Here is a 13,983-nt window from a genome sequence, read left to right as displayed (position 1 = left end):
ATGATTGTCTTTACTTTTTGATGGCCACTCATTAAAGTGCTATTTCACATAACTCTCCTGGTGACTGGATGTCCAGTAGCCATAGAATTACCCACTTATCTGCTCCAAAGGTGATGTCCATTTTACAAACAAGACACATGTGATTTGGGTGTCCATACATAAATGTTTCTCAAGTAGTTGGTTATGATCCAGCAGCACCAGTGTCACCTGGAAACTTAGAAAAGTGAATTTTCTGCCCCATCCCAGACTTACTTAGAAACTCAGTAAAGCCCAGCAATCTGTGTTTTAATAAGCCCACGAGGGGATTCTGGTGCACACTAAATCTTCAAACCACTGAATTAAATCATCAGTACTCAAAGATTAAGTAAATTATATAAATGAGAAAAAGTAATAGGTAAAAGTTAACTTTTAACCTGGTGCATTAAGTTCACAAGTCAGCTCCAGGGTAGCTATATGGGCACACAGGGCCTTGTCAGCGCAGACCCCTAGACTGAACTGAATGAGATGGGACTTGAAAACTGTTGAGTTTCAAGTAGGATATGGTTCTAACAACAGTGACCAGTGGAGACCAGCCACTTCGGAATCTGTCTGTGCATATATTGTGTTCTTTTTGACCAGACTTGACTGGATGCATGCGGGTGACAACTGTTTTCATGGACATGTTCTGTGAGGTGCCAATCCAGGCATGTTTTCTTACATAGACCATGTGTCACAATCAGCTGAAAGCAAATGAAGGTGGCATCACTAACAGCATCATTAATATAAGTCAGACAGATCATAGTACGAAATGCTTTTATTCCTTAAAAGCAATTGTTTTAAGAAAGAGGAATCAGAACTGTACTTGTTGGTAATCACAACTGGCCATTTTTAGAACAGTACATGCTATTAGGAAAGAGCAATCTTTTTTTTTTTTTTTGAGATGCTCCTTGCTGGATGATCCACATCTATTCCATAATGACATTAACAACATACATGATGAACATGTTTAGTGAGCAAGACTCAGATTCTCAATGGACAAGAGCCTTGACTTCCTCTAAACATTTTTTCTCGGCTGCAGCAGATGACCAAAATAATTTGATTACACTTCTTCAGAGCTTAGAAAGGCTAACCCCCAGTCATGCCAGAGCTCAACAAACCAGCATTAATAATCACCAAAAAAGGCACTTTAAAATACATTTGACAAGGAGTGACACTAATGCAATGAGGACTGGTCTAAGCCCTGCACTAAACTTTGTTATAGTTCATACAGACAGTGCATTCTCTCTGTCTCCATGTGCATGTGTGTGTACATAAATATATATATGTGCATATACCAACATTCACATACATGTATCTATCTATCTCCATAAGTCTCTGGGGAGAGAAAAAACCATTTGCTTCCTTTAATAGTACATAAAAATTCTAGTCATTTTATTTTGAACAAAAGAATGAGAGGTTTGGCAAATTAATGCAAAAAAATACCCTACTACACCTATTGACAAAAACAGCAATAAAATAAATACTCAAGAGTTTTTCCAGGTCATCAACTATTAAAATAGTAAAATATTTTTTAAAAGTTTATTCCATTGAAAGGAAAAGGATGGACATTTTTGGTACTGTAAATCTCACACACATTCATATTGCTTAGGTTGAAGAGAACATAATGAAGAGAGGAAATTTCTTCCACAAATTCCTTCTTTATAGTACCCAAGTTTCTGATGGTGTTTTATTCCACTTAGCTTAACATACAAACAAAATTTTGTATAAATATATTTCTTTGATCTCTAAATTCTCAAGAAATTTGCACAGAGTACTGAAAGTACTTAAAGGATTTTTGTGAAATAAACAGAATTGGCCATATACCAGACCACTGCTTACCCCAGGTTTAGGTATTTTGGCTCAAGGTTTTGACAGTCCAAACCTAGCTATGTCAGAGGTGGACAAAAGGCTTACTTGTCCGTCTTGGAAACAGGTGTAAAAACATGTTCTTATTCTTAGGATATGAAAACACAATTAGTAATGGCATTTAAGGTTTACTTACTAACTGTATAATGTCTGAGAACAAAAATCAAAGCAATTTTTAAAAAGTTAAGAGTCAGATTCTGGGCATTTCCGTTTTTTAGCTGCTGGCTCTTCAGTCTTGTGAGATTCTAAAGTGCTGGTGCTAGATTTGAGACTGGGGTCTGCTTTAAGGTTGTCCATGGCAACAGTGAAGCCTGAGAGAAGGTACCCCCCACCTCCGCTCATCAGTAGTTTAGGATGACTTCGATCTGGCAAAACCTAATCAAGACAGAAAGACATTCATGTTTCCCTAAGCAGATAAGGCCATGCTAACAATACACATGCCAGAAATCAGAATTTAAATGACACAGATTCTCTGGAAGAGAGAACAATTTAATTAGACCAATTCCTAAGGAGGTCCTTCTTTCACATAATAGTGCAGATAAAAGTAGAGAAATTGGTTTGAGTGATTTTCTTTAAAAAATATAAGTGAAATAATGTCTCTTAAACATGAAGCAAGTTCCTGGAGGTAAAAGGGCAACTGGTTGGTGTAGTGTTCTGGGCCTGGCTTTCTCCCTCTTGGCTCCAGAAAGCTTCATAGTCAGTAGAGGAGCTGGGTCCATGGAGAAGTAGCTATAGACATACAGCCAGAGCCTTCCTTCTCCAACACCCTGTTAACTCTTGTCAAAAATTCTTTTCTCCTGTTTCTAGAACTAGATAAGATGACTACTATGAAGTGCAGGGTTTTCCAGGCCTGCATAGTGTCCTGGATTAAGTAAGATGTCCAGGAAGCAAAGCAGGGCCTGTGACAGTCATGGAGGTGCCCCCGCTAGATCTCTAAGAGGGAACTGGCTGTGAGGTGAAGCAACAGAAAGCCTCTAGCTGCTGCTCCTTTAAGATGTGTGCATTTGAGAGTCACACCTATGGAGGCTATGGGTTATTCCAAGTTAATAGCTGAGCACGGGTACCACAACTGTCCAATACTGCACCCCTCTAGTGGGCAATCTCTGCTCTGGGGTTCCTCATCATCCTTAGACTTTCTTGGAGCAGCACACAAACCCTTCCTCCTCCTTCGTCCTCCAACTCTGTCATAGGCATCAGACCTGCATGATGGTCTGGCAATGCTCCCTGCCTAATCCTGCTCCCTCTCTATCTTTCAAAGGTGTTTCTCCAATAAATCTCTTACACTTCTACCTTTCAGAGAACCTGAACTTACAGACTCCACCAGGAAATCCTGAACACTTGCTGCAAAGACATCCCAGCAAAGAGCAAAGGGTCACCTTCTTGTTAGCCGAGGAATTTTGCTATTATCAGTTAGTCACTGTACAGTGCTCTCAAAGCCTTGGGGAAACATAAGCACAGCTGTCTGCATTTTAAGTGTCTCTGGACTTGAATTACTGACCATGACATGATAAAAGAAAAAAGGGTCAGGAAAGGACAGGGCACTTTGAGTTACGGACATGAGGCTTTCATCTCTGTAGATAGAAACAGGGAGATCCCCAGCTTTCGGCACTACTGTGCAGAGCTGGCAACCCAGGGGAGTAGCTCCCAGGGACTGGCTGTAAGAACATGTACGTACCTGGTAATTTCTGAGCCAGGTTTCAGACAGCCTGAGGTTGATGACCCCTCCTCTTTCCCGAAGTTTTGTGTAGCACTCCAACAGAGGCTAAAGGCAAAAACAGAGTTCTATTAATATTTTGAGGGCTGCAATGTTTAGATGTAAGAATTCCAGTCCATTCCATTTCAGTATTACCTCTTTATACTGACAGTAGACCACGAATGGCCTTGAAGGAGCCACAAAGTCCAGTAAAGACAGCAGCAGTGGAGTGGGATGGAAACGACTAGCTACAATTAAACTGCAAGAAAATGTTAGACAAATTATTTCTCTATGTTCCAAGGTGGAGCACAGGTTTTAAAATGCATCTAAAATATTCAGATATTTATTTGCATGACTCACACAAGGAAGAGTTTTAAATATAAAATTCTAGAGATCCAAAAACGGTAAAATCATGAACTATTACTTTCTAAGAAACACAAACTGGATTATAAACTCTCATGGTGCTTGGCAACTCGAAGTGGAATTTAATGACATTCTTGATTAAAAAAAAAAAAATCTGGAAACAAATCCAACATTGTAATATTGGCTTTGTAGATACCCAGATCTACCTCTCCCGTCAGGTTTTCCTTAGCCCTTGCCCTTAGCCAGTATCACATCAACTGGAATGCCCCACCCACCTGTAGCTAGTGGGACTACAAAGCCCCATCTGATCATGTGCTATCATTGGAGAAATTTCTATTTCTTTTAAAACTATGAAATCAGCATAATCAATTTCCCACCCCTGCCAGATGCAATCTCCTTTCTTTACAAACCCAAGACAGAATCATCATTCTTGTTCCCACTACAACCAAAGTAGACAAGCAGAGAGTGCTAATCTGCCTGAAGCAGAGTTCTTGAACACCAAGACCTCGCCTGTGATCTTTCATCAACACACCCATCTGCGTTTCTTTCACTCAGTAGAGCAGCAGCCTCTAAATGTCTTTTCTTCTGCTCTTCTTGTCTCCTCTGCTTTTCCTGAATCTTCAAGAAGAAAAATAAGAAACCAACATACTGAGTCAGGTTTTTGGAAATACTTGTCTATCCAAACATTTTAACAATAATTATCAACTTGAACTAAAGCAACAGAGGGAGATCATTTATAGGGAAGCTGAAAACACATAAGAGACCTGCTGTTATAAAACCACCATGGAACTACCTATATAATGCTTCTGTATCCTAAAGTTCCATCCCAAAGATGAAATCACACATGTATACACTCACACACACTCTTTCTCTGTTTTGATATTTATTATCTTGGGAGCTGATGCTCTTAAAGTCAAATCAAATCTCAAGGCTTACATGAAGTTAACTGAAGCCTTGGGGAAGACATTATGAGGGTAGCGGGAACGCTTAACATTCTTACATAATCCTTTTTACTTCCACTCTCTTTAGGCTCCTTATAGTCTGGATCTTGAGAGACAATTTCCATTCTTTCTTGTTCTTCTGGGTGATTGCTCTCTGGGGCCTCTGCTATGCTATCTTCATTCTCTTGTTCAGAAGTCTGTTTTTCCTCCAGTGTGCCATTACTTTTTTCAACTGAAGCACTGTCTTTTGGCTCTGAAAACAACATCTCGGCAGAAAATGTTCCATTTAAGAGACTGTCCACTTTGTTGAGGGGGAATTCATAAAGACCACTGAGGAAAGATTTTGGAAAACCGAAACATGCTGTTGCTGCCCGAACAGGTCCACCTCCAGGGTACAGCTGAATAATTGAGCCAAAACCTGAAAGGATGAAAGAAACAGACATCTGCTCAATGGAGGCGACTTGACTATGCAACCCTCAGGGTATGCCATGTTATGGAGACTGAAAGTTTCTCTGCTTTACGCTGTTCAGAGGTTGAAGATGATGCAGCTCCTCAAGAAGGGCCATCTGGACTCTATGTATCTTCCCAACGGAGGTAACACAATTCCAAATAGGTACACAGGAAGTCTTAAAGAAGCGTACCCCGAATGACACTACAGTAAAACCTTGTGAGCCTACAAACTTGTATGTCACATGATTGGTGACTGACTCTCAGCTTCCCTCTGGGCCAATCTTTAAACAGGCAGTTAAAAATTCTTATCTTCAACGAGGTCAGAGAAAGTGCAAGCAAATCAGGCTGTGTTGTTTTCTTCTAGGACAGAATACGTGGCTAGTATTCTTCCCACCCTATCCCCTCCCCTCAATTCAGGCCAATAAAATGAGCACCAGCTACCTAAGAGTTTACTGAAATCACTGTCCTGAAGTCCTAGCCAGTCATAGGCTTCAGAACCACCCCCACTGACATGGAAGCTGAAAAGGACACTGCCATTGGGGATGCCAACACAGCTCAGGCTGGCAGATGTGGACTGTGGAGGAAGCTCCCAGAGACTGGAGCTGTGCAGGCACACCCAAGTCATTTGATTAACTTCCAGTAACTCAACCTCACTTACCATGAGTTTGAATTTTTTAGACCCCTCTACTCAAATCATGGTAGGGTTTTGATGAAAACATTAAATCTTACCTCCCATTCGTTCCATCATTGCACCCAGCACTAAGCCTGCACACGTCTCCATCACAATCATTTTATTGCCAGCACGGATATTTCCCAATGTCAACATCTGAGCGAGTGTATCATATCTCATGTGGCTAAGAAAAAAAGAATAATGTATTCATTTTTAGCTAAGCAAAGTCTTCTATTTTAACCATCATTTTTCAAGTTTTGTTTGTTTCATAAAAATGATGTTGATAAGATTATTGATTGCTTTGGAGGCAACAGTAAAAAAGGACTTACAATTTATGAAGTAGGAGGATACTTTATGCAGATGAGCAAGACTTTCATTTTATTTAAAATCATGACTTTCTTAAAGATATATTTCCCCCAATTATACTTTTGAAAGGAAACAAAGCGTACTTAATTTTTCCAGGTTCTCTTGCATAATACATAACTGAAAGAATGCGGGTGGACGGCTTCACAACAGTAATCATGGCTTCATATCTGGGGGAAGAAAAACAGAACATCAGTTTTAAAAAGCTAGTTTAAAAATATTTTATTTAAATGATACATTTTATAAATCTATAAAAATATTTTGTATTTCCATCCTTTTAAAAGCATAATTACTTACTTCTTTTTCTTCTTTTTTATATATTTATCTTGAGCAAATTCTGTCTTGTCTCGGAATGTTGTACTATTTTCAATTAATTGTTGAACTATTTCCTATAAGAAAAGGAGCAAGCAGATTTCCTGAAACTTTATTTTCACAGCACAGATAACTTCAAAGGTTTCTTACCACAGAATGTATCCAAAAGTCTGGTTCTCCAGGCCCTTTTCCACAGAAGTCCAAATGGATGAACTTAGTATTTTTATACTCTATCCAGAATTTGTATTAAAATATTAATACCTTATAATTCCATTTAAATCAAAGTAAAAGAACAGACATACACAATTTAGGGAGAAAAGAGGTAAAGTACTCTGTCAGTCCTGAAGACACTGGCTGAAAACATTACTGAAAATTAACAAAGTCAAGCTCTAAGATGCAATAAGTTATCAAATTCCCTTTTGCTAACAATATTAGTAATGTCCTTCACTTACATTCCTGCCTATAAGAAACAAAATCTTTGATATGCTGAATTGCATAAACACTTCAAGCTATTTTAATAGAAATGTACTGTATTTTTACATCTTACCTTAGGGAAAGTCTGCTTTAAAAAGCAAGCAATTTCCTAAATAACAAATGAAAACAAAAAGAAAAATCCTTTGAATTTTACCTCGCCTTTAATGCCTTTGTCCTTCAAAGCTTTTATGTCATCTTGAGTAAGTTTCTGAGATTTTCCATCATCAATTATATTTCGATTATCAGTGCCCGCTTCTTTGGTTTCTAAGGAAGAAAATTGCTCTATGACATATATGATCTGAAATTATTTAAAAATCTTTCTTCTTCTAAGTTTATATCTATATCCAGCCCATCAGACACTTAAATTTGGCCTTTCACTTCTACTTCTTGTTGTTGTTCAGTTGCTAAGTCATGTCAGACTCTTTGTGACCCCATGGTCTGTACCCACCAAGTTCCTCTGTCCTCTACTATCTCCCAGAGTTTGCTCAAATTCATGTCCCCTGAGTCAGTGATTTTATCTGACCATCTCATCCTGTGCTGCCCTCTTCTTCTTTTGCCTTCAATCTTTCTCAGCATCAGAGTTTTTTCTAAGGAATTCCACTGCACCCACCCCAATCCACTATCCCTTCCTGTCACAACTGGCCCAAGCCTCTCACTCATATTCTTGCTTCCCCTCTTGCCCCCTAACAATCCACCTGGACAGCAGAGTTGTTTTTAAAATGCAAACTGGCTTATCTATTCCAACGCACAAAACCACACAGTGACTTCCTGTAACAATTTAAAGGCAACCTGCAACGTTATACATGATTTGGTACCCAGCTACCTTTTCAGGTCTCATTTCTCAAGCCCTGTACTCAGCCACTCCACTTCCTCATGTTCCGCAGACACAGCAGTGTGGTCACAATGCGGGAATTTGGCATTTGCTGCTCCCTCCACCTGGAATGCTCTTGCAACGTTTCCAAGTGGGTGGATCCTCTTTACATCACTCAGGGCTGAGCTCACCATCGTAGCCAAGTTTTACCTCATTCAATCAGCCTTCAGTACACCTCCCTGCTCCATCATCTGCGTAGTACACATCACCACCTGAAATTATGCTGTTTGCTTGTCTACTTGATTATTTTTGGCATTTCCCACTGCTAAGTGGGCATCCCTGGTGGCTCAGATAGTAAGGAATCTGCCCTCAATGTGGGAGACCCAGGTTCAATCCCTGGGTTGGGAAGATCCTCTGGAGGAAGAAATGGCAACCCACTATAGTATTCTTACCTGGAGAACTCCACAGTCCATAGGGTTGTAAAGAGTCAGCACAACTGAGTGACTAACACTTCCACTGCTAAATAAATTTTATGGGATGGTCTATCAACAAACTGCTGTAACTGCAGTGCTTAATCATGCTTGGAATGTATTTGATGCTTAATAAAAATACAAATATTTATAAGTAATATTGAACAAATATTTAATAAAGTGGTTTGAACCCGAATTTCAATAGTATTTTAATTATTTAATTTTAATAATAATTTTATTAATAAAATATTTTAAGTATACTTATTTTAATAAATATTTAAGCATTCAATTTTAACTAATGATAATACTAAATCCATGGGGCTATTACTTTAACAGGCAAGGCATTGTTAAGAACTTCCTATGTGTCATATGATTGAATATTCACCATAGCTTGGTCATTAAGCATGTGCTACGGACCTATTTCACAGATAAAACTTAGAGAAACCAAATAACTAGCTCAAGGTTACAAGGTAAGTGATGAAGCTGGAACTTAAACTTAGTCAGCTGAATTAAAAACCTGACATCTTCTCCTCTTCCCTATATGCTAACTACCTCAAAAGCTGATAACTTCTAGACACCAACAGGGCTCTACACCTGCTCTTACACTGAAGTTGCAAGGATTCATGGGATTAAATATCTGGCCCAAGGTCAGAGGGCTGGTTAATGATGGGCTGGAGTCAGAACCCAGGTTATCTCAAAGCCAAGCGCAGACCCTAATTCATTCTACTGAGCTACAGTTCTCAGATTGTGAGTTCAGATTCCTTTGGGAACAGCGAGCATTTCAGAATTAATTCAGGCTGACAGGTTTCTGACTGGACAGCCCAAGAGCATCTATTTCATTCATCCTAAGTAGTATAATGCACCTGAAGTAGGCTCTTCCTTCTTCTTCTTAGGCTGAAGACTTCCTCCATTGGTCACTTCAAATGTGGTTCCATAACTATGGCCAATGACGTTATCCAGATAGAACCACTGTTTTTCAAAAGTTACTTTCCTGGGGGGAAAAATGCAATCAATAAGCTGAATCTCATCTGCACTCAATTTAGGAAAGATATATTTGACCTAGTTTACTTCATAATCACTCTCCCTAAAGGATAATTGGCAGCATTATCTCTGACCATGAACTGACAAATGAACAAAAGAGAACTGGGCTATGGGCAGATAGATAAAATTAACAAACAAGGCACAAAAACAAAGAATTTGGAATGAGAAACAGGGACAGAAGACATTACTTTTCCGAGGCATTGGTCTGGCTCCAATTCGCACTGGCAGGATGTCCAAATTTGCAGATTACAGATTTCCTGAGCAGCATAAAGTGTTGTCAGATTGCCACTGACACACATACTGTGACACCTCTTGAACACAAGAAAACCTCACAACTGAACAGTCATTGAGATGACACAGATTTAACAAATTCCCTGGCCTAAATGGCCATTTTCTTTGAAAATTATCCAGTAAAACCAAATGACATTTGCTTGTAAACATTACTGACAATTTACACATTTGTAAGTGATGCCTAAGACTGACAAGGCTCTACTGAGGCCCAGGCAATTTTAGCTTTTCCCACTACCCAGAGTTTGCTTCCCAAGTGGTGCTAGTGGTAAACCCACCCTGCCAATGCAGGAGACTTAAGAGACATCAGTTTGATCCCTAGGTGGGGAAGATCCCCTGGAGAAGGAAATGGCACCCTACTCCAGTATTCTTGCCTGGAGAAGCCTGGCAGGCTACAGTCCATAGGGTTGCAAAGAGTCAGACATGGCTGAAGCACAGAACAATTTAAAAAGGAAATCCCACAAAAACCAAAAAAACTTTCCTTTCAAAAGAAGAGAAATAACACCTGCTGAGTGTTGACCAGAGGTTAGGTAGTGTGTGCCAGATGGTTCACACTTTTTGATTTAATTCTCAATTCAGTCATCCTGGACATAGCTCTTTCCAGATGTGCAATCTTGAAGCTCATGAAAAGTGTCTTGCCCAAGATGCATTTACATAGTAGGAGCTGGGATTCAAATCCAAGTCTGCCTGAACACAAAGCCTGGTTCTTTCCACTACACGACACAGTCTACCCAACAAAGAACAAATGGATCTCAGGAAGTCTGTTTAGCTTCAGGACATGGCCCACACCAACAGAACTCTGAATTCTGAAAGATGTATACTGACCAGTTTTTGTGCCCCATCCCACACCTTCTCTTTCTGTGTGCCCTGAGAGGCTGACCATGACAGAATCAGATGGCACCACATCACCCTGGCCAAAGGCTTCCCATCATTCTAGACCCCTAGATGCATCACAAGTCTCTACTGGTGCTCTAAACCTTTTCATAACTCTGTATGTGTCACATCTTCATTAAGTCTCCTCACTAGAATCATCTGAGTGAATTTTTCCAAGATCCTAAGTATTCAGAGAGAGCCAATTTGTGTTCTTTGCTGGGTCCTCAGTGACTGACACATAATAGACACTCAAAATATTTGTGGACATGAATCCCCCCAGAGAAGCTGAAACTCAGCTCAGACTAGATTGTGTACCATCCCCTGCCTCATCCTTTGAGTAGTCCAGTGCTAGTGAAACACTGGGTCTGAGCTGGGTTGGGTTTACCCTCTGGCAGCTGATCTGATATGCAAAGAAGGGTACATCACTCAAACTGACCGGCCTGACAGGAGGTAGCTGTCAGGAAAGCGGGACCTAGTCAGAAGTACATGGGCAAGAGTGACATGTGCAGAGTCTGCTCACAGAGCCAGGATTGCTTCTGTCCAACCAGATAAATGCAGCCCTGTGGAAAGAGTGAAGGGAGAGTCTGCCCTGGTATGCAGTTGAGCTCAGAATCATTTTCTAAATAAAATGGAAACTAATACTATGCTTCTGCCAAAAAAACTGATAAAAAGTGTTTCAAAATATGTGTCTTAAGAATACTTTTTAGAAATAAAAATGTTGCTGTCTGTCTCCTTGGGAATGAAAAGCCTAGTCTAAAAGAGTATGTTTTTAAGACCCACATTCAAACAACCACATCTCGTGATAAAGCAACTTAAAAGAACAATACGAGAAAGAAAAACCAAAGGTTCACCTGTACAGTCATTATACAGCTGTGTAACTGTAGAATCATTCATCGAACTTATAACCTAAGGACTTTGCTGTATTGCTATACTTAAACTTAAAAGCATAACTAGTATAGGCACTTTATAAAAATTATGTACTTGGAAGCAAGCACACGTTTCTAATCAGAAATTCTGGCAGGGGGGGAAGGTATTGGTTTCAAGAACACAGAATAGTGATGAGGCGGTTCTGGGAGGCAAGGATGAGATTAGAGGGTGAAGGGTGGGTTCTGTGAGAAGACAAGAGAGAAGAACCCAACACTTGAGGAAAGAACCCCAGGACGTGGGAAGTGGGGGGTCGGGGGAGGGCGGCCTGCTGAAGAGGGGCGGGCCACCCTAGCGAGGGACAAGAATGGGGACTCTGGAAAAATTAAGATACTTAAGATAGAGGACCAGGAATAAGGTCACGGCTCTGCTGGAAGACAGGAGGGCCAAGGATGGGATCCTGGGGGCTAAGTCCTCAGTGGAAAGATCCGAGAGGAGATAACGAGGGAGAAGATCGAGAATCCAGAGAACCAAGAATGGGACCCCGGTGAGAGAGTATGTCTAGAAGGTAGGGGCGGAGAACTCCAAAGGCCAGAGACCTGACTTACTTTCTCCGCTGGACTTGGACTGCTTTAAACACATCTTCCCGTTTCAGCACCACGAAGTCGCCGTCGCGGATGCAGTGATTCCCGGGATACTGTGGCTGGGGGCCTGGTTGGTCCTCAGAGCTCTCCATGATGCTCAGCGAGTCTCAAGCTCCGCAGCGTCCCTCCAGCTCCTCGCGCTCCGCCCCAGGCGGATAGGCCGTTGCCGCCGGCAGGCTCACCTCCAAAATCCTAAAGGGACGCAAAGCACTCGGACCGGCACCGCCCCCACGTGCTGCCTGCCGCTTCCGCTTTCCGGTCAGAACCTCGGGAGGGCTTCCGGGAGCCTCGCGGCTTCCGTCTGGCTAATCTCCTTGATTGGCTGTCCTTCATCCCGCCCCTCCCATTTCTGCGCGGCTTCGGGTGGAAGTTGCGTCACAGAAGCGCCAAAAAAGAACTAGGGAAACTATAGGGTTTGGTTTGCGTCGGTATTGTGGCTACCCGCTCCACACGTTTTCCGGCTAACCTATGCGGCCTAGGTGGAGAGGTTGAGGTCCTCGAGCCGCTCCGACAGACAAGCCTCGGTCCTGCGCCGGAACGTCAGGAGAGCTAAGGGTGAAAAGTCTGCGAGGCTTGGGTAGAGTCACCTGAGGCGCTCGGACCGCGGAGTCTTCTCTCGCCCCGCTTTGCCTTCCCCTTAGAGGAAGGGAGAGTCAGCCGAACAGTGAACTGAGTGTTTTGGGACCTCTGTCTTTTGCAAGTAAGAGCTTAGTCTTGAGGAGACGTAAATGAAGTGGCGTATATAACCAAGCATGGCAGTTCCACCAACGGTGGCTTTTACTCATTCTCCAGTCCTACCTCTTGGATTTGTGTTGGAAGTTTTACTATTCTCACCATATTACCTCATTTGTAAAAGACGCGGCAGGTAGCGTTTGGAAGCAGCGCTTCAGCTTAAGAATGGCAGAGACGAAGTTTCAGCTCAGTACTGTCACCAGACAACTTTGATCTTAATCAGTTCGCTTATTTCCTCAGGTCTTCAGTTTGTTAACGTATGACGTGGTCTATATATTATCAAAGACCTGTTAGTTCCTTAACATCATGAACTTTTAAACTTATTTATTAATTAAACGCTTTAAAGAAAGATGCGGATAGGCTGTCTTGGAATGAATTATTGTCCTACAGTCTATGTTATGATAAATTCTTATTTGTATCCTTAGGATAGAAACTTTTTATAATTGAAGTGTAGTTGATTTATAATATTATGTTAGATTCACGTGTACAATATAATGTTTAAATTTTTATAGATTATACTTCACTTAAAGTTATACTTCAGGGAATACCTTGAGCTAAGTGCTTCCACCGCCGGGGGCACAGGTTACATCCTTGGTCAGGAAACTAAGATCCTGCATGCGGTGCAGCCAAAAAAAAAAGCAAAAAAAAAAAAAACACCGTAAAGAAAAGAAAATCCCAGTCATAAAGTTATTATGAAATATTGACTCTATTCCCTGTTGTGTGCATTGCATTTTTTTCACTTACTTTATACCTAGTTTGTACCTCTTAATCTCCTTTACGGATTCCACCCACGCCCCTCTCTACTAGTTTTTAAACATTAAAAAATTTTTTTTATTTATGGCTCTGTTGGGTCTTCCTTGTGGTGCCCTGGCTTCTCAGTGAAGTGGCTTCTCTTGTTACAAAACACAGGCTCTAGGGCTTTTGTGCCTCAGTATATGCCAGGCTGGAGCTCAGTGATTTGTGGCACATGGGCTTAGTTGCCCCAAAGGCATGTGGAGGCAAATTCCTAACCACTGAATCACCAGGGAAGTCTTTGTTTTATTTTTTAGATTCCACTTATAAGTGAAAATATACAGTACCTGTCTCTGACTTACTTCATTAAGCATAAGA

The 13,983-nt window shown here is 41.1% G+C and overlaps 2 protein-coding genes across 2 annotated transcripts in view; one reads left to right on the top strand and one right to left on the bottom strand.

The window, feature by feature from the left end:
• Positions 1-784: 784 nt before the first annotated feature.
• TRMT6 (tRNA methyltransferase 6 non-catalytic subunit) lies at positions 785-12,394 on the bottom strand. The gene is made up of 11 exons (XM_055432002.2): positions 12,106-12,394; positions 9,295-9,422; positions 7,305-7,414; positions 6,662-6,753; positions 6,451-6,534; positions 6,061-6,185; positions 4,941-5,299; positions 4,473-4,558; positions 3,734-3,836; positions 3,560-3,646; positions 785-2,259 (listed from the first exon to the last, which is right to left on the bottom strand). The coding sequence occupies exons 1-11, from the start codon at positions 12,231-12,233 to the stop codon at positions 2,068-2,070; spliced, it is 1,494 nt and encodes a 497-aa protein (XP_055287977.2). The 5' UTR covers positions 12,234-12,394; the 3' UTR covers positions 785-2,067.
• A 121-nt stretch (positions 12,395-12,515) lies between these two features.
• The window catches only part of MCM8 (minichromosome maintenance 8 homologous recombination repair factor), a 51,095-nt gene continuing 49,627 nt past the window's right edge, over positions 12,516-13,983 (top strand). The window contains exon 1 of the mRNA XM_055432010.2: positions 12,516-12,841. The gene's annotated coding sequence lies outside the window, so the exon portion shown is untranslated. The remainder of the gene's footprint in view (positions 12,842-13,983) is intronic.

The sequence above is a fragment of the Moschus berezovskii genome, chromosome 15 (assembly GCF_049115385.1).
Source record: "Moschus berezovskii isolate FMDL1 chromosome 15, NW_MosBer_1.0, whole genome shotgun sequence".
Lineage (NCBI taxonomy): Eukaryota > Metazoa > Chordata > Mammalia > Artiodactyla > Moschidae > Moschus > Moschus berezovskii.
This window is presented reverse-complemented; position numbering and strand designations above follow the sequence as displayed.

Bases quoted from the DNA above. Each gene is read 5' to 3' on its own strand.
- TRMT6 (XM_055432002.2), bottom strand. From the start codon at position 12,233: ATGGAGAGCTCTGAGGACCAACCAGGCCCCCAGCCACAGTATCCCGGG. The intron at 3,647-3,733 runs GTAATACTGAAA...TTTTGCCTTTAG, and splicing joins TCTACTGTCAGTATAAAGAG to CCTCTGTTGGAGTGCTACAC. The intron at 2,260-3,559 runs GTACGTACATGT...TGTCTTGATTAG, and splicing joins CCTGGCTCAGAAATTACCAG to GTTTTGCCAGATCGAAGTCA.